The following is a 22,004-nucleotide window of genomic DNA, read 5'->3' as shown; positions in this document are numbered from 1 at the left end:
AGCCTCCTGAGTAGCTGGGACTACAGGTGCCTGCCACCACGCCCAGCTAATTTTTGTATTTTTAGTAGAGTTTCACCATGTTGGCCAGGCTGGTCTCGAACTCCTGACCTCAGGTGATCCACCTGCCTCGGCCTCCCAAAGTGTTGGAATTACAGGCATGAGCCACTGCGCCACCGTGCTCGGCGCATTTTTATATCTTAACACAGGGACAGCTTATTGCCCAAGTGGATTTGGGGGAGGGCTGTCTAAGACAGGTACAGAGCCTGCCCCTGCTCACCCTCACATCAGGCTGAGGGCCACAGGCACCCTCGGCAGGATAGGCCACTCCAGCTCCTCAGCCTGGGGCGCCATGGGCCTCACTGCACTAGCTATGTGATCCACTCCACCCACCTCTCTAAGCTTATGCTGAGTCATGTGGAAAAATGGGGATGGCACCACCCACCTTTCAGTGTGGGTGTGAAAAGTTAAAGTATTGCATATTCAAATAAGATGTCCCCAACTGCTGTTAGTTCCCAGTGCCCTTTTCTCCCTTTGGTTAGAAAGTGTGTGCAGGGGTTGCAGCCTGGCACTCAGCGTTCTCCAACCCTGGGTCTAAAGGCACTGGGATGGAGTTGGAAGAGAGTAACACGCAGGCTGCCCTCGATGCAGGTTCTGGGAAGCAAGGAAGCTCCACTCTACACTGACCAGCCCAACGTGACGCTCTACACTGACCTTGCCTGGGGGATGACCCCTGCACCCCAGGGGCAAGGCCCTGTCCAGGAATAAAGGTGAGCTGTGACAGTGCCTCCCTGAGTGGACGCTCCTCTTTTCAGGCTCCCTCCTCCGCCTGTGTGCCAGGCTATACTAGCTGCTCTGTGGGTACAGTGAGTGTAGGGATGCCCCAAGCCCTGAGTTTTGCAGAGCCAGCAGGCTGGAGCAGGTATGCAGCGGCACTCCCTCTGCGTTGCCAAGCCAACCCAAGAACGGGATGGTTGCTTGGCAACCCCACCCTCATGGATGCCTCTACCTTCCGGCCACAGGCTGCTGCCTTTGAGGCCTTTCTCTTTTGAAAACAACGGCTGACCATCCCAGATGGTGGTGGCCAAGGGCCAGGGCACATATATCTGACGGATGTGGATGGACCAGGGGACTCTGCGGGGAGAGGGCTGCCACACCCACCTTGCCGCCACCGATGCCCATGCCACAGTTGTTGAGCTTGAGTTCGTGCAGGGTGAAGCAGGCTGAGCTCTTGAGCAGGGCCTCGAAGCCTTGCACACCGTCGGGCCCAAACGCGTTGTCACTTAAGTCCAGCTCCACCAGCTGGGCCCCAGCTGTGATGAGTCCTTCCCCTAGTGAGATCTGGGCATAGAGGAAGCTCGTGTCAGTTTCACAGACACCCAGCAGGTGCTGCTTCTGTGCCAGGCCCAGCTCTGCCTTCCAAGGACACCCCGGCTGGTGCAGAACCAGCACAGACACAAACCATTTTGGTATTCTTCAGGCTGGAAACTCTGCAAAGGGCTCCTAACAGCTGGAGAGTGGGGTGTGTGTATTCATGGGGTGGCCTGGGAAGGCTCCTTGTAAGAGGTGGCATTTGGGCTTAGTCTGAATGAGAATCAGCTAGTCAATATGAAAAGACTCCAAGCAGCTGAAAAACAGGAGCAGAGAGACATAAGCAGGAAGCAGCAGGCTGTGAGCCTGGGGGCAAGCTGTGGGTAGACTCCAGAAGACAACATGGCATGGGCTTTGGGTGGAAGGGAAGTAAGGGCTCAGATCAGGCAAGAGCCTTGAATGCCAGGCCAAGAACTGTGAGCCTCAGCCCGACAGCACTAGGCTTTGAGGTGGCTGAGGGATACGAAAGTAACATCCCCGGACCCGAAGAGAGCAGATGCATAGGAAGATGGGCTGGAGTGCCCTCCCGGGAGTGTGAGGCAGCAACACTGGCAACAGAGAGGGGACCTGCCGGCCAGTGTGACAAGTGCAAGAGAGGAGCTGCCTGTTCACGGAGCAGGGGACATGCCGAAGCTGGTGGTTCCCTGGACATGCAGGAGGAGGGAGGGAGGAACCACAAATGCCTCCAGGGTTTCTGGTGATGACTGGCAGATGGAGGTGGCCATCTCCAAGCCACAGCCAGGATCAGCTTTGGCAGGAGGATCTGGAGCTCTCCTGGAAACCTCCTGGGCTGGAGAGAGCTACACTCCCTCATCCCACCAGGAGAAATGGTCAGAGAGGAGGCTCTGCCAGAGACTGGGGCAGAGAGTTTTCTTCACCATCTTTTCTAACTTGAAATTCTTTTTTTTTTTTGAGATGGATTCTTGCTCTCTCTCACCCAGGCTGCAATGTAATGGCACGATCTCAGCTCACTGCAACCTTCACCTCCCAGGTTCAAGTGATTCTTCTGCCTCAGCATCCTGAGTAGCTGGGATTAAACACACCTGCCATCATGCCCTGCTAATTTTTGTACTTTTGTAGACACAGGGTGTCAGCATGTTGGCCAGGCTGGTCTTTAACTCCTGACCTCAGGTGATCTGCCTCCACTCAGCCTTCCAAAGTGCTGGGATTACAGTTGTGAGCCACTGCACCCGGCCTGACTTGAAATTCTTTTATATACAATCACTGAAATGAATTTCCTTTGTTTTTTTTGAGACGTAGCCTTGCTCTGTCACCCAGGTTGGAGTACAGTGGCATGATTTTGGCTCACTGCAACCTCCACCTTCTGGGTTCAAGCAATTCTCCCGCCTGAGCCTCCCAAGTAGCTGGGAACACAGGCAGGTGCCATCATGCCCAGCTAATTTTTGTATTTTTAGTAAAGACAGGGTTTTGCCATGTTGGCCAGGCTGGTATCAAACTCCTGACCTCAAGTGATCTGCCCACCTCGGCCTCCCAAAGTGCTGGGATTATAGGCAGGAGCCACCACACCCAGCCAGAAATGAATTTTCTTAACCTACATTCCAAATCCTAGCCTCACAAGCCAGGTGCAGTGGCACGCACCTGTAATCCCAGCTACTTGGGAGGCTGACGTGGGAGGAATGTTTGAGCCCAGGAGTTCAAGACCAGCCTGGGCGACATAGCAAGACCCTGTCTTTAAAAAAAAATAAAGGCCGGGCGCAGTGGCTCAGGCCTGTAATCCCAGCGCTTTGGGAGGCTGAGGCAGGTGGATCACGAGGTCAGGAGATCAAGACCATCCTGGCGAACACGGTGAAACCCTGTCTCTACTAAAAATACAAAAACTTAGCTGGGCGTGGTGGTGGGCGCCTGTAGTCCCAGCTACTCGGGAGGCTGAGGCAGGAGAATTGTGTGAACCTGGGAGGCGGAGCTTGCAGTGAGCTGAGATCGCACCACTGCACTCCAGCCTGGGTGACAGATGAGACTCCATCTCAAAAATAAAATAAAACAAAATTTAAAAAATAAAACATAAAAAGAGGCTGGGCACAACCAGGGTGAGGGGCTCAGTAACATTGGTGTGCGCACTCATCACTGACCAGAAATCTGCACCCTCAAGGCCTGCCGTGTGCAGCCCCGTGCCAGGAAGACACACCGAGAGGCTGCCGACCTGAAGAGACAGCCAGCCCTGCTCTCCTCCCTCGACCAGGCAAGCCTTTCTGTGTTGCCCCTTTCTATTTCCTTCCACACACCCGCACACAGACCGGGAACTCAACGCAAGTCAGTCTGAGCCCTGGGAATGAGGAAATGGGAAGCCACCCATGACGGCAGCAAACCAAAGCAGAGAGTGGTGTGGAGAAAGGGAGGAGCCAGAGAAAGACGGGGACGGCTACATGGGCTGTGTGCAGAGAATTCACGAAGGAGCAGGACTGTGAGGTGCAGGAAAGGGTTGCTGGGAAAGGCGGGGCATCGTATTGGGGTGAAATCCACAGTGAACCAAACCACGCAGCTCAGGAGGCCCCAGGAGTGTGTGGTCTCAGCTCTCCCACCTCCCTGAAGTCCCCGCCCTTGGGGTTCCTCCCCTGTCAGTCTCCGTGCTCCCACCCTCCCTTCCTGTCAGAACACAGGGCACATGCTGGGCTTGCCAGGCTTCCATTCCAGCAGCTCAATCAGCCACAGGGTTTATCTTAGGCTCCAGAAAGAACAAAGTATGAGAAAAGCCCTGGGAACTGCCAAAGAGGGTCCTGTGTGTGGAGGGGAAGAACAGCTCGTTTGCTTACCAGGGCTGGTGGGATCTCAGTCCGCAGCCTCCCTGTGAACATGTCGCTCCAGTGGCAGCGCTGCGGCGGAAAGAAGACAAGAGTTAGTGGAAGAGGCCCCTGGAGGCCTACAGTGAAGCCTCATCCTGGTGGATTTGAACTACCCAAGCATCGCAAGACTTCTTTTTTTTTTTTTTTGTGATAGAGTTTCGCTCTTGTTGCCCAGGCTGGAGTGCAGTGGTGCGATCTCGGCTGACCACAACCTCCGCCTCCCGGGTTCAAGTAATTCTCCTGCCTGTGTCTCCGGAGTAGCTGGGATTACAGACATCTGCCACTATGCCTGGCAACTTTTGTATTTTTAGTAGAGACAAGGTTTCTCCATTTTGGTCAGGCTGGTCTCGAACTCCCGACCTTAGGTGATCTGCCCACCTCGGCCTCCAAAAGTGCTGGGATTACAGGTGTGAGCCACCGCACCCAGCCCGCAAGACTTAATTGAGCTTTGTTTGTGAAAAGCTGGACCCATTCTGGCTGTAGTTGGTGGGACCTGGAGTCTTGTTCTCAAATCAAGAGGCCTCCAAGGGTTATTGGGGACTCAGAAGTATCAGGAAAATCCCTGACTTATACAACCCTCTACGTGGATGTGTAATATGGTTATGGATGACAGAGAAACATGAACGTAAACAACACAGAATTCCGTGTTGAGGGCCAGTGGCTCACGCCTGTGATCCCAGCACTTTGGGAGGCCAATGCGGGCAGATCACTTGAGGTCAGGAGTTCCAGACCAACCTGGCCAATATAGTGAAAGCCCATCTCTACTAAAAATACAAAAATGAGCATAGTGATGGGGACTTTTTAATAAAGGGAGAACAGGCCTCAGGCTCAGAGTCATTAAATAGCAACAGCATCAAACAATAATTCAGTAACACTATTTTCTTTCCTTTATTGTAAAGAATGCCAGCTTTCCATTCATAGAAGTGCTTTGAAATTACATGAAAGTTAGCTGTTTTTTTCTTTTTTTTTAAGAGATGGATTCTCACTCTGTCGCCTAGGCTGGAGTGCAGTGGCACAATCATAGCTCACTGTAACCCTGACCTAGTGGCCTCAAGCGACCCTCCCACCTTAGCCTCCAGAGTACCTGCAAGTACAGGCATATGACACCACTCCTGGTATGATTTAAAGAAAGTATTAGGCAATTCATGGAGATAGTAGATTGGTAGTTACCAGAGGCCTGGAAAGTTAGAGGGAGGGGAGGCTGAAGGTTAATTAATGGAGACAAGTATAAAGTTAGAAGAAATAAGACCTAGTGTTCAATAGGTCAACAGGGTAACTATCGTTTACATTAATCTATTATACATTTCAAAATAGCTAGAATATGCCGGGAGCAGTGGCTCACACCTATAATCCCAGCACTTCGGGAGGCGGAGACAAGCAGATCACCTTAGGTCAGGAGTTCGAGAGTAGCCTGGCCAACATGCCAAAACCCCATCTCTACTAAAAGTATAAAAATTAGCCGGGCGTGGTGGTGCACACCTGTAGTCCCAGCTACTCAAGAGGCTGAGGCATGAGAATCGCTGGAACCCGGGAGGCAGAGGTTGTGCTGAGCTGAAACTGTGCCACTGCATAGCAGCCTGTGCGACATAGAAAGACTGTCTCAAAAAAAAAAGAAAAAAGCTAACAGAGAATAATTTGAATATTCCTAGCATAAAGATAAATATTTAAGACTGTCTCAAAAAAAAAAGAAAAAAGCTAACAGAGAATAATTTGAATGTTCCTAGCATAAAGATAAATATTTAAGGGGATGGATGGATACCTCCATTACCCTTATTTTATTATTTATTTATTTATTTTTGAGACAGAGTCTCATCCTGTCGCGCCCAGGCTGGAGTGCAGTGGCACATTCTCGGCTCACTGCAACCTCTGCCTCCTGGGTTCAACTGATTCTCCTGCCTCAGTCTCCCAAGTAGCTAGGATTACAGGCACCTGCTACCACGCCCAGCTAATTTTTTGTATTTTTAGTAGAGATGGGGTTTCGCCATATTGGTCAAGCTGGTCTTGAACTCTCAACCTCAGGTGATCCACCCACCTCAGTCTCCAAAAGTGCTGGAATTACAGGCATGAGCCACCGCGCCTGGCCTATTTTATCTATCTATTTATTTATTTATTTTTTGAGACCGAGTTTTACTCTTGTTGCCCAGGCTAAGAGTACAATGGTGTGATCTCGGCTCTCTGCAACCTCCACCTCCCAAGTTCAAGTGATTCTCTGCCTCTGTCTCCAGAGTAATTTTTGTATTTTTTTTTTTAGTAGAGATGGGGTTTCACTATGTTGGCCAGGCTAGTCTCGAACTCCTGATCTCAGGTGATCCACCTGCCTCAGCCTCCCAAACTGCTAGGATTACAGGCATGAGAGCCACCGTGCCCAGACCTCCCTTATTTTTTATTTTGAGACAGGGTCTCACTCTGTTGCTCAGGCCGGAGCATAGCCGTGCAAACACGGCTCACTGCAGCCTCGACCTCCCAGGCTCAAGCCATCCTCCCACCTCAACCTCCCAAGCAGCTGGGACTACATGTGTGTACCACCACACCCAGCTAACTTTTGTATCTTTTGTAGAGGTGGGAATCTCCCTATGTTGTCCAGGCTTATCTCAGACTCCTGGGATCAAGGGATCCACTCCCACCTTACATACTAAGGAAGCTGGTTTTTGCAGACAAATCCGCATATCCACCAATAAGGCAGACCATGAACACATGTGGGCCTCAGCTGGCTGCTCTACACCAGATCTATTTAGTAGTTACACCTGCACGCAGGTCCATAGTGCCAGGAACAGGCAGTCAGAGCCCGAGCGCCACAGTCCCTCACAACAGATACTGGCGTGTCACTCCGAACAAACCTCCCCAAACCCAACTCTGATGAGCTGAACAGTCAGCACAGGCCTCTAGAGCACACCGCCTGGGTTCTAATCCTGATTTGGCTGACTCCAGCCATCACTCCCCCTCTCCAGCCTCTGGTATCCTCTCTCTGAAATGAGGTTTTAGGTCCTAACGATCTCCCATGTGAACAGCAAAGCAGTTAAGAGCTTGCTTGGGCTGGGCACATTGACTCACGCTTATAATCCCAGCACTTTGGAAGGCCAAAGTGGGAAGACTGCTTGAACCTAGGAGATCAAGATCAGACTGGGCAACAGAGCAAGACTCCATCATGAAAATAATAATAATAATAATAATAAGTAAAGAAAAGAAATGAAAAAAAATTAGCTGGACATTGTGGCACACACATGGTCCCAGCTACTTAGGGGGCTGAGATGGAAGGATCACTTGAGCCTGGGAGTTCAAGGCTGCAGTGAGCTATGATCATGCCACTGCACTACAGCCTGGGCAATGGCGTGAAACTCGTCTCTTTAAAAAAAAAAAAAAAGATTGGGCTGACACCTGGACTCCACCTCAGCCTACCCCTGGTTGTGTGACTCCGGGCTGCACTTCTCTCGCCCATCAAGACCTCACTCGTCACTTGTACACTGCTACAGCCAGGGAGAGAACACCTCTGGCGTCAGCACTAGGCCCAGAACACTGGGCCATCAAGGGTAGCTCCCCCCCTGCCCCTGCCCTGGGCTGCTTCCTGCACAGAGGAGGGCTTGGGAGGTGGGGTGCAGTGATTCACTCGAGCCACTGCGTCTGCAGCAGGTGGGAAGGTGCATGCAGCACTCCTACCGGCCAAGCTCTCCCAGGACAACCTCTGAGGAAGGAGGAAGGGCTCTATCTCCTATTTCATAAGAGCCCAGCCTCAGAGCTGCACGCAGGGCAAGGCCACATACGGCAAAAAAAGGTGGTGCTGTTAGGGCTTGATCCCATGTGCCGAACCCAACCTCAGCTCCTGCTGAGTCCTGGAGCCTTCAGACCCATGGCTCCTCCGTTCCTGTTCTTCACAGGTCTCGGGGAGGGCCGAGTTCTGAGTTCTTTGGTTGGAAAACATCCCAACTTATGCTCAGGGAAAGTACAGGCCCCAGGCAGGAGAGCAGAAACAATCACTGTCTTGGTGGTTAACTTGACCATGACCTTCCTAAGGAAACAAATATGCAGTGTCATTTTGTAAACTAGCAGGCAGGCCCTTCTGGGGCAAATCCTCTCATGGCCTCTACCCCTGTATTCCTTCTCCTGCAGAAAGTGGGGCCACAGAGAGAACACTGATCTCGGGAGTGTGGATGTGTGGCTTGGCCACATCTCTATTTTTTTTTTTTTTCTTTTTTTTTTGAGACAGAGTCTTGCTCTATCACTAGGCTGGAGTGCAGTGGCGCGATCTTGGCTCACTGCAACCTCTGCCTCCTGGTTTCGAGCGATTCTCCTGCCTCAGCCTCCCGAGTAGCTGGGACTACAGGCACATGCCACCACACCCAGCTAATTTTTGTATCTTGAGTAGAGACGAGGTTTCATCATGTTGGCCAGGATGGTCTTGATCTCTTGACCTCATGATCTGCCTGCCTCGGCCTCCCAGAATGCTGGGATTACATGCGTGACCCACTACGCCTGGCTTTTTTCTTTTTTTTTGAGACAGGGTCTCGCTCTGCCACTCAGGCTAGAGAGTAGTGGTGCAATCTTGGCTCACTGAAACCACTGCCTCCCAGGCTCAAGCAATCCTCCCATCTCAGCCTCCCAGGGAGGTGGGACCATAGGTGCACACCACCATGCCGGGCTAACCATCCTTGTACTTTTTGTAGAGATGGGGTTTCACCATGTTGTCCAAGCTGGTCTCGAACTTCTGGGCCTTGGCCTCCCAGAGTGCTGGGATTACAGCTGTGAGCCATCATGCCCGGCTGATCGTGGCTATTTAATGAGCCCTTCTGAGCCTCAGTTCCCTTGACTTATAAATGGAGACTCAATCCAGTCTCTTCCCTGGTTGCTGTGAGCAGGCAATGACATGCAAAAGAGCCCAGCCCAACCCTAGCCCTGCACATATGAAGAGACAATGCCATTCTGGAACTCTGGTCTCTCTCCCTCATGACTTTGGGATTTCAAAGAGAGGGGAATACCCAGTGACATCTCCCAACGCTTTGAACATGACACTCTTGCTTTTCTCACAGAGTATATCAAAAGACTGGTGTTTAGTGGAACCCATTTGGGGAACATGGGGCTAGAATAATCTGACTTGTCCTTTGTGTTGGCCAAGGAGGGCACCATTTGGATCTAGCCTTCAAGAGAACTTGCCAGCCGGGTGCGGTGGCTCATGCCTGTAATCCCAGCACTTTGGGTGGCCGAGGCAGACAAATCACAAGGTCAGGAGTTCGAGACCAGCCTTGCCAACAAAGTGAAACCCTGTCTCTACTAAAAATACAAAAAATTAGCTCGGCGTGGTGGTGGGCACATGTAATCCTAGCTACTTGGCAGGCTGAGGCAGGAGAATCACTTGAACCTGGGAGGTAGAGGTTGCAACAAGCCGAGATTGCACCACTGCACACCAGCCCGGGTGACAGTGTGAGACTCCATCTCAAAAAAAAAAAAAAAAAAGGCCGGAGCAGTGGCTCATGCCTATAATCCCAGCACTCTGGGAGGCTGAGGCGGGCGGATCACAAGGTCAGGAGAGCAAAACCATCCTGGCTAACATAGTGAAACCCCATCTCTACTAAAAATACAAAAAAAATTAGCCAGAGTCCTGGTGGCAGCCTGTAATCCCAGCTACTTGGGAGGCTGAAGCAGGAGAATCGCTTGGACCCAGGAGTCAGAGGTTGTAGTGAGCCGAGATGGTGCCACTGCACTGCAGCCTGGGCGACAGAGTGAGACTCCGTCTCAAAAATCAAAAAAAGAGAACTTGCCTCTGTTGCGAGGAGTGTAGGGAGCTGGCAGTCTCTGGCTACAGCACCTTCCTATCGCTGCAGCATTTGACCTGAGGCCTGGCCACTTCTGCCCAAAATGAGACTCCTTTCATGGGCAGTCTTTGCTCTGAAACTCCCAGAGGGTGGGTCGGTCAGAGCAGCCTCACAGTCAGAGGCTCCTGCTGGTTATTTCTGCAACCTTCCAACCTCATATGTGACATATCTACACTGTGAGCAGAAGGCTCTGCCTACTTTATCTTTCACAGGTGTCACTCCAATAATCCTCCTGCACCCCTAACACCCTCTCAGGGTCTGCTGACTACAGGAAGAGGGTCCCTAGCCAATGCTGTGTGCTCTGGGGAGGCCAGAGGAAGAGGAGCTGCTTGGGGGACAGCCACACAGGCAGGGGCCTGGAAGAGACTGGACACAGGCAGGGGTTGTGGAAGCGTGAACAGAAGCTTGTTCAAACCAGCCTGGGCCTGTTCACCCCACTCTGCTCACCTTCAACTCCGACTTCTTCTCTAAGGCCTTGGCGATGACCCTGGCTGCTTCCACACCCACTGTGTTGCCTTCCAGACGCAGAGCCTCCAAGCTGTCAAAGTCTTCAATCTCTTTAATCACATCTTTAGCTGCCAGGGACCAAAGAGCAGAACTTTAGGCTTTTGGAATCACAAACAGCTAAGGTAGGAGAGAGGTTGGCAACCACCTTGCCACTCAACAGTTTATGGTGCACCTACCGTGTGATGAGCCCTGCTTACAGAGAATCAGACAGGCTCACGGTCCAGAGTACAGAGCTATACAGATGATTTGTCTGTAATGAGTGTTAAAATCAGGCATGTAGAGAGGCTTGGGAGCCGAGGGAAAAGAGCAACTGGCGGCTCACAGCAAAGAAGACTTTGCCAAGTGGGTGGTGTGTGTGGAGCCTCCAAAGATGGGCAGTGTACCAGGTCAAGCAGAGAAACGGCACCCAAGCCAGAGGGCCAGCAGGCACGATGGCACAAAGGCCTTCATTGTTAAATGATTTATGTGGGGGGTGTTTGCTCACTACTGTACTATTTTATTGTGATGAAACATTCCAAACCACCTAAATGTCCATCAAGAGAAGACAGAAGGCCCAGCGCAGTGGCTCACGCCTGTAATTCCAGTACTTTGGGAGGCTAAGGCAGGTGGATTGCTTGAGCCCAGGAGTTTAAGACCAGCCTGGGCAACATGGTGAAACACTGTCTCTACTAAAAATACAAAAATTAGCTGGGCGTGTTGGTGGGTGTTTGTAATCCCAACTACTTGGGAGGCTGAGGCAGGAGCATGTCTTGAACCTGGGAGGAGGAGGGTGCAGTGAGCCAAGATCGTGTCACTGCCCTCCAGCCTGGGAGATAGAGCAAGACTCCAACTTAAAAAAAAAAGTCAGGCGTGGTGGTAAACGCCTGTAATCCCAGCATTTTGGGAGGCCAAGGTGGCGGATCACAAGGTCAAGAGTTCAAGAACAGCCTGACGAACATAGTGAAACCCCATCTTTACTAAAAATACCAAAATTAGCTGGGCGTATGGCACGTGCCTGTAATCCCAGCTACTCAGGAGGTTGAGGCAGGAGAATCACCTGAACCTGGGAGGCAGAGGTTGCAGTGAGCCGAGATCACAACACTGCACTCCAGCCTGGGCAACAGAGCAAGACTCTGTCTCAAGGAAAAAAAAAAAAAAAAAGGCCTGGTATGGTGGCGTGCACCTGTAGTCTCAGCTACTTGGGAGGCTGAGGTGAGAGGATCAGCTGAGCCTGAGAAGTTGAGGCTGCAGTGAACCATGATCATGCCAGAGCACTCCAGCCGGGGAGACAGAGCAAGACATTGCCCTCTCAAAACAAAACAAACAAACAAACAAAAGAGACAGACAGGAAGACAGAGAGGAGGATAGAGGTTCACTGTGGCACGTTACACAAATAGTTACACCAGCACTGCTATGTAAGACACAGGTGTTTTTGACTTCGAAAAAACTGTTATAGCAGTAAGTGAAAAATTAGGTTACTCAAGCATTTGGTCTGATCACTCTTTAAAAACGTATGCATTCACATATAAACACACATGCACACATATGCATAAAACAAGGTCCAGAAACATAGAAACCAAATGTTACAGCAGTTCTCTCTAGCTGGTAGGATAATGGGTGACTGTGTGTTTTTCCACTACTTGGAGTAAAATGTTCTCAATATATCAGGTTATACAACAACTTTTCAAAGATCTATAATCCCAATTAAAAACAAAATGGGTCGGGTGTGGTGGCTTACACCTGTAATCCCAGCACTTTGGGAGGCCGAGGTAGGCAGATCATGAGGTTAGGAGTTCAAGACCAGCCTAGCCAACATGATGAAACCCCGTCTCTACTAAAAATAAAAAAATTAGCTGGGCATGGTGGCACATGCCTGTAATCCCAGCTGCTCGGGAGGCTGAGGCACAATTGCTTGAACCGGGACCCAGGAGGCGGAGGTAGCAGTGAGCGAGATCTTGTCACTGCACTTCAGCCTGGGCTACAGAGCAAGAGCGTGTTTCAATGACAAAAAAAAGACTATGCGCTAGAAATAAAATGCCCTGAAATTAACAGTTATTATATCCCTGGGGTTATATGAAAGTGAGAATATATTTTTTCCCTGTTCTTTGAATGTTTCTGTATTCTATAATAAACCTGCATTAATCGTATAATCTGAACAAAACCAACTTACATGAAGCAAAAAGCTGAGTCTGGCTGGTACAGGATGGAGTAGGGTGACATGTGGGAGGGAAGAGACAGAGATGGGTATGGGAGGTAAAGTTTGAACTTGACCTTCTGGTCAAGAAGGGTCTTGAGAAAGGACTTACAACCTATTAGGGGTTCCCTAAGAAGTTGTCCAAGGTGGGCCAAGTTTCCCTGGTTGGGCCAGAACCCAAGGATGCCTCACCGATACAGGTACCTTCACTTCCAGATGCCAGGGGATTCAGGGTTGGTCAGTGCCAGCCAAGCCTTGGCAAGGGATGAAAAGACTTCCTGGGTGCTCTTAAGGTAAAAGTGAGGCCTCTCCCTGCCTTACTTCCCAGAGCCTTTTCACAGAGTATATTCACATTTTGCCTTCAATTAGTTACCTGGGTACATCATTCCTATTCCAGATTTGCTGCTTCTTAGGGCCTGGGTAAGCTGGGTACCCCTGGGGACTTACAAAATGGGAGACACCACATCCAGCCTGTGCTGGGAGAGCACAGAAGTTAACTGGATGAATTTCAGAGCCAGCCAAACTCGAGTTTTCTTTTTGTTTTTTTAGATAGTCTCGTTCTGTCACCGAGGCTGGAGTACAGTGGCCCAATCTCGGCTCACTACAACCTCCACCTCCCGGGTTCAAGCAATTCTCCTGCCTCAGCCTCCCAAGAGTAGCTGGGATTACAGGTGTCCACCACCATGCCTGGCTAATTTTTGTATTTTTAGTAAAGACAGGCTTTCTCCATGTTGGCCAGGCTGGTCTGGAACTCCTGACCTCAGGTGTTCTGCCCATCTCAGCCTCCCAAAGTGCTGGGATTATAGGTGTCAGCCACTGCACGGGGCCCAAACTTGAGTTCTAATCCCAGCTCCACTCATTAAAGCTGTGCCCTTAGGCATGTCATACCACCTCCCTAAACCTCAGTTTTCCAATCTGCAAAATGGAAATACAATCCATCTCAAGGGATTTTGTGAAGATAAACAGATAAGAAGATACTACTTATCTGGCACTTAATACCCTTATCTGACACAGTATTCAATAAATGGCATTTAGTATCAAATCTATGTTTCCTAAACGGAGCTCAGTGTCTAATTAGAAGCACAGGAATAGGGATTTCACTGGACCTATGTGAAAGTCCTAGCTCTGCTATTTATCAAATGTATGACCTTGGCCAAGTTACCTAAGTTTCCTAAATCCTTTTTTCTCATTTATAAAACAGCAACATTCCTATCTATCTCCCACAAGGGTGATGCAAGCATCAAAACTGATAAACGAGGTCAAAGTGGGCAGATCACCTGAGGTCAAGAATTTGAGACCAGCCTGGCCAACATGGCAAAACCCTGTCTCTATTAAAAATACAAAAATAGGCCAGGCGCGGTGGCTCACGCCTGTAATCCCAGCACTTTGGGAGGCCGAGGCAGGAGGACCACGAGGTCAGGAGATCGAGACCATCCTGGCTAACACGGTAAAACCCCCTCTCTACTAAAAATACAAAAAATTAGCCGGGCGTGGTGGCGGGTGCCTGTGGTCCCAGCTATTTGGGAGGCTGAGGCAGGAGAATGGTGTGAACTCAGAGGTGGAGTTTGCAGTGAGCTGAGATCACGCCACTACACTCCAGCCTGAGTAACAGAGCGAGACTCTGTCTCAAAAAGAAAAAAAAAACTGCAGTAGTTCAAGCCTGTAATCCCAGCACTTTGGGAGGCCGAGACGGGCGGATCACGAGGTCAAGAGATCGAGACCATCCTGGTTAACACGGTGAAACCCCGTCTCTACTAAAAAATACAAAAAACTAGCCGGGCGAGGTGGCGGGCGCCTGTAGTCCCAGCTACTCGGGAGGCTGAGGCCGGAGAATGGCGTGAACCTGGGAGGCGGAGCTTGCAGTGAGCTGAGATCCGGCCACTGCACTCCAGCCTGGGCGACAGAGCTACACTCCGCCTCAAAAAAAAAAAACAAAAACTAGCCGAGCGAGGTGGCGGGTGCCTGTAGTCCCAGCTACTCGGGAGGCTGAGGCAGGAGAATGGCGTGAACCTGGGAGGCGGAGCTTGCAGTGAGCTGAGATCCGGCCACTGCACTCCAGCCTGGGCGGCAGAGCGAGACTCTGTCTCAAAACAAAAAAAAAACCCACAAAAATAGGGGGCCGGGCATGGTGGCTCATGCCTGTAATACCAGCATTTTGGGAGGCCGACGCAGGCAGATCATGAGGTCAGGAGATCAAGACCATCTTGGCTAACACGGTGAAACCCCATCTCTACTAAAAATACAAAAAAATTAGCCGGGCGTGGTGGTGGACGCCTGTAGTCCCAGCTACTCGGGAGGCTGAGGCAGGAGAATGGCGTGAACCCGGGAGGCGGAGCTTGTAGTGAACTGAGATCGCGCCACTGCACTCCAGCCTGGGTGACAAAGCAAGACTCTGTCTCAAAAAAAAAAAATAAAAAAAAAAAATTACAAAACTAGGCTGAAGGCCAGGCACAGTGGCTCACGCCTGTAATCCCAGCACTTTGGGGGCTGAGGTGGGTCAATCACCTGAGGTCAGGAGTTCAAGACCAGCCTGTCCAACATGGTAAAACCCCATCTCTACTAAAACACAAAAAAAGAAAATTAGCTGGACATGGTGGTACACACCTGTAGTCCCAGCTACCCGCCCGGGAGGCTGAGGCATGAGAATTGCTTGAACCCAAGAAGCAGAGGTTAAAGAGAGCTCAGATTGCACCACTGCACTCCAGCCTGGGCAACAGAGCAAGACTATGTCTCAAAAAAAAAAAAAAATTAGCCAGGCGTGATGGTGTGAGCCTGTAGTCCCAGCTACTTGGGAGGCTGAGGCAGGAGAATCGCTTGAACCTGGGAGACAGAGGTTGCAATGAGCCAAGAGCGTACCACTACACTCCAGCCTGGGTGACAGAGTGAGACTCATCTAAAAAAAGAAAAAAAAGCCGGGCACAGTGGCTCACACCTGCAATCCTAACACTTTGGGAGGCCAAGGCAGGCAGATCACCTGAGGTCAGGAGTTCAAGAGCATCCTGACCAATATGGCAAAAACCTGTCTCTACTAAAAATACAAAAATTAACCAGGTATGGTGGCACATGCCTGTAATCCCAGCTACTCAGCAGACTGAGGCAGGAGAATCGCTTGAACCCGGGAGGGCAGAGGTTTGCAGTGAGCCGAGATCGCGCCACTGCACTCTAACTGGGTGACAGAGCCAAACTCCGTCTCAAAAAAAAAAAAAAAAAAAAAGTGACAAACACACAGGGAGGAAGTCTATAAACGTTAAGGCCTTATGGAGATGTTAGGAACATGCATCACCACGCTCCCAGCTACCCAAGGACTCAAGCAGCCTCTGACCTGGGGGGAACAAGGCTGCCTACACAACCTGACAACCAGGCATGTCCAAACCAGTTCCCCTGGTTGGGCCAGAATCCCAGGAGGCCTCACTTGACACAGGTGCCTTCATTTGCTGGTGCCAGGGGATTCAGGGTTGGTCAGTGGCAGCCAAGCCTTGACAAGGGATGAAAAGATAGGGTCTGCGCTCTGGTTCCTAGTTTTCTGCGGTTACAGTACCTATATACACACAGACAGCCATCCCTGTCCCAGGTACATCTGGCTGCATGAACCAGCATCTCCCAAGAGGGCCCAGGTTGTTTTAATGCAGCTCCAACACAGCCTCAGCTCTGGGGAAAGCTGCACCTATTCCCAGGCCTGCCTGAGATCATGGGAGTAAAGGGCAGGGGTGGGAGAACACCAGATGTGAAGTCAGAGTCAGAGGCTGTATCTTGGGACTGACACTGTGGCCCCTCATTACCTACTATCCCCTCCTGAGAAAGAAAGGACAGGGCACAAAGGGATGCCCACTGCAAACATGCAAAGTACAGGGGAGCTTGCACATGGGCAAATGATCTCTGAGCCTCATTGTTAGAAGGGGCCCAATGATACCTCACAGAGCTGCTGGGACAAATAATGGAGACAATGTAGCAGAAAGAGCCTGACAACCAGTAAGAGTTCAGTACACTCCCTTTCCTCCCCTGGACACACCAGTGCGCAACTTCCGGAAACTCACCATCTTCTGCAGTGTTGAGTTTGAGGCTCTTGCCCTTGAAACTCAGCTGTCCCCCGGCCACCTGAGTCTTGGCCAGTGTCTCTGCCAGCTTGGCAATGTCTTCTGAGGCCATGCTGACTAGGCTGGTGGGTTCCCCTGGAGATCTGCAGACTGAAGAGGCCGAAGTTGCAATAAGAAAAAGGAGTCTCCTGGGGCCCGTGGTTGGGGGGCAGGGTAGGACATCATCTCCATCTCAGGAGTCTGACCCTACCTCCCCTGCTATGGAGACCCTAGAGCTAAACCACTGGAAGAAAGGAAAACACCATCAGAGAATGAACAGTTCCAGAAGGTGCAGGAGGTAGTAAGAGAACAGAAAAATCATGTTTTAGCCTATAAGGAGCTACCATCTCATTACAAGTCCTCCTCTGCCAAACTGCTGAAGCTGGGATGCCCAGCAACGCCATGTGAGCTGCCCATTTCCTGGACCCCGTCAGTGAATGGCAGTCAAGTCCCAAACCAAAGGCTGCAGAGTCTGGCCCAAGCACACACCTGCATGAGCATCTTGGCTACTCTCTGCTTGAGGGTCACATTCCTCAAACAGGACACAGATGGCTAAGGGATCCAGATCATTCATCCCAGAGAATGCCCCACACCCACGCTGGTATGACTCTGGGGTGGGGCACAGGGGTCAGCCCCACTGCACGTCTGGTTTCAACCCTGGCCGGGAGACTAGGCAGGCCACGGTGGCCTCTCAGGGTTTTCTAGATCACAGATTGCCACATCACAACAGCTACCATCATAATAGGACAGGGACAGGGCTGCCACCCATGAAGCCCTACTATACCCAAGTTTACCAGGGGATCTGGTTGGAAATGGGGTTGATGAGCCTCACTGTTTATAAAGTCAGGAGTGCTGGTAAAAGAAGTAAAGCTGGCCATGTGCAGTGGCTCACACCTGTAATCCCAGCACACTGGGAAGCTGTGGTGGGAAGATCGTTTGAGCCCAGCAGCTCAAGCTGGGTAACATGGCAAAATTCCATCTCTACTAAAATAAATAAATAAATAAAATTAGTGGGGGATGGTGGTGTGCACCTGTAATCCCAGCTACTGGGGAGGCTGAGGTGGGAGGATTGCTTGAGCCCAGGAGAGAGGCTACAGTGAGCCATGATCTCACCACTGCACTCTAGCCCGGGTGACAGAGTAAAACCCTGTCTCAAAAAAATAAAATAAAAATAAAAATTAGCTGGATGTGGTGGCACATGCCTGTAGTCAGTCCCATCTACTGGAGAGGCTGAGGCAGGAGGATCACTTAAGCCCAGAAGTTCAAAGCTACAGTAAGCTATGACTGTGCCACTGCACTCCAGCCTGGGCAACAGCAGGAGACTCTATCTCTAAAAGTAACTAAATAAATTAAAGAATTTTTTTTTTTTTTTTTGTGACGGAGTCTCGCTTAGCCACCCAGGCTGGAGCACAGTGGCGCAATTTCGGCTCACTGCAAGCTCCATCTCCCGGGTTCATGCCATTCTCCTGAATCAGCCTCCTGAGTAGCTGGGATTACAGGCATCCACTACCATGTCCAGCTAATTTTTTGGTATTTTTAGTAGAGATGAGGTTTCACCATGTTAGCCAGGATGGTCTCGATCTCCTGACCTCATGATCTGCCCACCTCGGCCTCCCAAAGTGCTAGGATTATAGGCGTGAGCCACCGCGCCCGGCCAATAAATGAGAATTTTTAAAACAACAAGTAAACCTTTGAGAACTCCTGCGCCTGCTCATGGTACTCCAGCTTTACTTGGAGTACATGTGAGATTAAACGTCCCATGTGTACTGCCTGACAATTGAAGCCAGCTATATTAGACAGGAACGTGGAACATCGCTACATACTTGTATAGTGTTTACTTTGTGGTATGAATAAATGTATCTGTGAGATGCTCCAAAAAAAGAGGAGAAACAGCAAGTAATCAGGACAGACCAAGGAAGCAGATATGAGGGGCAGAACTAGGGGGTGCTATCCAAAAGGCCTCCTCCTACAGCCTCCTCATTCTCAGACACAGTTGTGATACCCTGAATCCTGCCACCCCTAGGCTTCCTCTGGGTTCAAACTTATCACCCTGGTTTGTCTGTCTTTATCAATAAGCATGAATTATTATTCTGGGTAAGGTGTCTACTCATTCATTCAACAAAACATTTGAGTATTACTGTGTGCTGGATATTGTTCCAGGTAACAGGAGTATAGCAGCAAAGGAAACATAAACCTTGACCTCTTGAAGCATGTGTGCTAAATGACACAACTAGTATGTGATTAAAAAAAAGGGGGGGGGGTGCGTGGGAGTGGTGGCTCATGGCTTTAATCCCAGCACTTTGGGAGACCAAGGCAGGTGGATCACAAGGTCAGGAGTTCGAGACCAGCCAGGCCAACATGGTGAAACCCCGTCTCTACTAAAAATACAAAAATTAGCTGGGCGTGGTGGTGTGTGCCTGTAGTTCCAGCTACTCGGGAGGTTGAGGCAGGAGAATTGCTTGAACCCGGGAGGCAGAGGTTGCAGTGAGCCAAGATCATGCCATTGCACTCCAGCCTGGGCGACCGAGCAAGACTCTGTCTCAAAACAAACAAACAAACAAACAAACAATAACAACAAAAAGGCATTATTAGGAAATAGTTAAATAAAGATGTCAGGGATTGGGCCATGCACACATCTGGGAGAACCCGATTCCTGCAAAGGGAATAGCAAATTCAATGGCTCTTGTACGGGCAGAGGGTTGGAGGAACTGCAATAGGGCCAGTGGGGCTGAAGCACAGAGAGACAGGAAAAAAAGGAGTTAAGAGAGGAGAGAGTTAACAAGGGGCCCAAGTCATAAAGGCCATTTGAAGAACAGTGGCTTTCACTATAAGTGACAAGGAAAGTCACTGAAGTTTCTAGCAGAGACAGATGTCATTTGACCTATGTTTTGACAGGATCACTCTACTTGCCACACAGAGCCTGGCATTCAGAAGGTGCTCAAGAAATGACCAGTTGAAACTGCATAAAAATTAACCAAGCCAGGTGCGATGGCTCACGCCTATAATCCCAGCATTTTGGGAGGAGGCTGAGGCGGGCAGATCACCTGAGGTCGGGAGTTCGAGACCAGCCTGGCCAACATGGTGAAACCCCGTCTCCACCAAAAATACAAAATTAACTGGGCGTGGTGGCACATGCCTGTAATCCCAGCTACTCAGGAGGCTGAGGCAGGAGAATCACTTGAACCCGGGAGGTAGATGTTGGGGCAAGCCGAGATCGCGGCATTGCACTCTAGCCTGGGAAACAAGAGTGAAACTCCGTCTCAAAAAAAAAAAAATTAACCAGAGTTGGATGCAATGGCTCACTCTTGTAATCCCAGCATTTCCAGAGGCTGAGGTGGGCGGATCAACTGAGCCCAGGAGTTAGAAACCAGCCTGGGTACATCTCCACTAAAAATACAAAAACTAGCCCGGTGTGGTGGCGGGTGCCTGCAGTCCCAGCTACTTGGGGTGTAAGGTGGGAGGATCACTTGAGCCCTGGAGGTGGAGGCTGCAGTGCGCTGAGAGCTTGCTACTGCACTTCTGGAGACCCTGTTTCAAAAAAAAAAAAATTAACGAGAAACCAACCCAGTGCAGTGGCACACACCTGTAATTACAACACTTTGGGAGGCTAGGCAGGAAGATCACTTTAGACCAGGAGTTCGAGACAAGTCTGGGCAACAGAATGAGACCCTGTCCCCAAAGAAAAATTTAAAAATTAGCCAGGTGTGATGGCACCTGTAGTCCCCATGAGTTGGGAAGTTGAGGTGGGAGGATCGCATGAGCCCAGGAAGCCAAGGCCAGGAAGTTCAGCGGTGATTGTTCCACTACACTCCAGCCTGGGTGACAGAGGGAGATCCTGTCTCTAAGAAGATTAAAAAAAAAAAAATTAAAGAAAAACCAACAAAAAATTAACCTGAAACCCCAGCATCTCTTGCAGTTCTGAGATGTGACAATCTGAGGGTAAAAGGTGGTGGTGAAGCCTCCAAATAGAATAGGGACAGAACTTCTCAGCTGAAAAGGGGCCTATTCCTCAGTCCAAGAGAGAGCCAGACAAAGAGATGCACTCCTCCACACACACTTTATAGACCAAGAAACTGGAGCACAGAAACGTGAATTGATTTGTCCAAGGTCAGCAAAGGGTCAGCACTAGAGCAAAAGCAAAGGGTTAATAAAGAAACATCCTCTCCCCGCTCCGCAGCAGCGTCGGAGACTTTCTGAGGTGAGATGCAAGCTCCTACAAAGCGTCAGCAGTGACTCACATCGATTCCAGGGACAGCGGCGCCAGCCCGGGCCCCCCGTTGGCGTGGGCCTGCTGGGAGGCGGCGCCGCGGGAGCGACTCGCGAATACAGGCCGCAAATGACAGGCGGGCGGCGCGGGAGACCCATCTGGAATTCCCGGCGGACTCGCACCGCCTCCAGTTGACAACGATGCTAATATGAGACGCCACTGCTAGCAGCTGCAGGCTGAGCTGCTCCGGCGAGTCAGACGCCCTTTAAGCCTCCGTTTCCCCATTTGTGAAAGAAGCCAGCGCCGCCCAACAACCCCACTCCCACCGCCACCCCGGGGCGCTCGGCCATCGAAGACTTAGTGAAGAAGGCCGAGGGGGCAGGCAAAAGGTGCACAGGGCGCCACGCCCTCCTCGCCCCCACCCCTCTTCCAGGCAGGTGACTGTGAAAGGAAAGGGACCCTGACTCTACCGTAAACAGGCGGCGCCGCCGCGTGGGGGTAACCGAGCACGCGCCTCCGCCCGGTGGGGCGGGGACGGATTTAGGGTCCGGGTCAGGCCGGGGTCGCCACCTCCGGGTCCAGCGGTCCAGATGTCCAGCTGGCTTGTCTGTCAGCTCTCTCGCGCTCCCGGACTCACGCGCTTCCAGCACCACCTGCTCTCCGCACCGCGGCGGATGATGGCGGAGGAGGAGGATTTTGAAAGCCGGCAGTTTCTTTGCTTCGATTTGATTTGTTCGAGGCCCCGGCCGGCTTGCCCTCGCCCCGCACGCGCGGGCTCTCGGATAGAGTAGTCCCGTTCCCTAGCTGGGGGCGCGACGGGGCGCGCGCCGTGAACTACCCGTCCCATGGCGCACCGCGCGCAGAGCGTCCCCGCCACCCTCCTCTTCGCCCTCCCCTGGCGGCTTCTGGCTCTTTCTCGCAGAGACCGCAGGGCGGTGTTCAGCCGGGAGCACCCAGAGACTACAATTCCCAGAATGCGTTGCACCCAGGTCCCTCAGCTCTTCCGGAAAGGTTTTGTTCGCGTAACTTTGTTGACACAGGTACTGCTGGCTGCTGGGTGTCTTCCGCAAG

General features: G+C 51.1%; 1 protein-coding gene across 2 annotated transcripts in view; it reads right to left on the bottom strand.

Annotated features, from left to right (window-relative positions):
• Positions 1-21,641, bottom strand: part of RANGAP1 (Ran GTPase activating protein 1) — a 40,602-nt gene extending 18,961 nt beyond the window's left edge. The window contains exons 1-5 of one of the 2 annotated variants that reach the window (XM_007975903.3): positions 21,404-21,641; positions 16,688-16,837; positions 10,421-10,548; positions 4,140-4,199; positions 1,159-1,338 (exon numbers count right to left, since the gene is read on the bottom strand). In XM_007975903.3, the coding sequence (XP_007974094.1) occupies positions 1,159-1,338; positions 4,140-4,199; positions 10,421-10,548; positions 16,688-16,799 (480 nt within the window). In that variant the 5' untranslated portion in view covers positions 16,800-16,837; positions 21,404-21,641. Of the gene's footprint in view, positions 1-1,158; positions 1,339-4,139; positions 4,200-10,420; positions 10,549-16,687; positions 16,838-20,964; positions 21,163-21,403 lie in introns of those variants that run through there. The other variant, XM_007975902.3, reaches the window with a different exon arrangement.
• Positions 21,642-22,004: the final 363 nt, after the last annotated feature.

Source organism: Chlorocebus sabaeus, chromosome 19 (assembly GCF_047675955.1).
Source record: "Chlorocebus sabaeus isolate Y175 chromosome 19, mChlSab1.0.hap1, whole genome shotgun sequence".
Taxonomy (NCBI): domain Eukaryota; kingdom Metazoa; phylum Chordata; class Mammalia; order Primates; family Cercopithecidae; genus Chlorocebus; species Chlorocebus sabaeus.
This window is presented reverse-complemented; position numbering and strand designations above follow the sequence as displayed.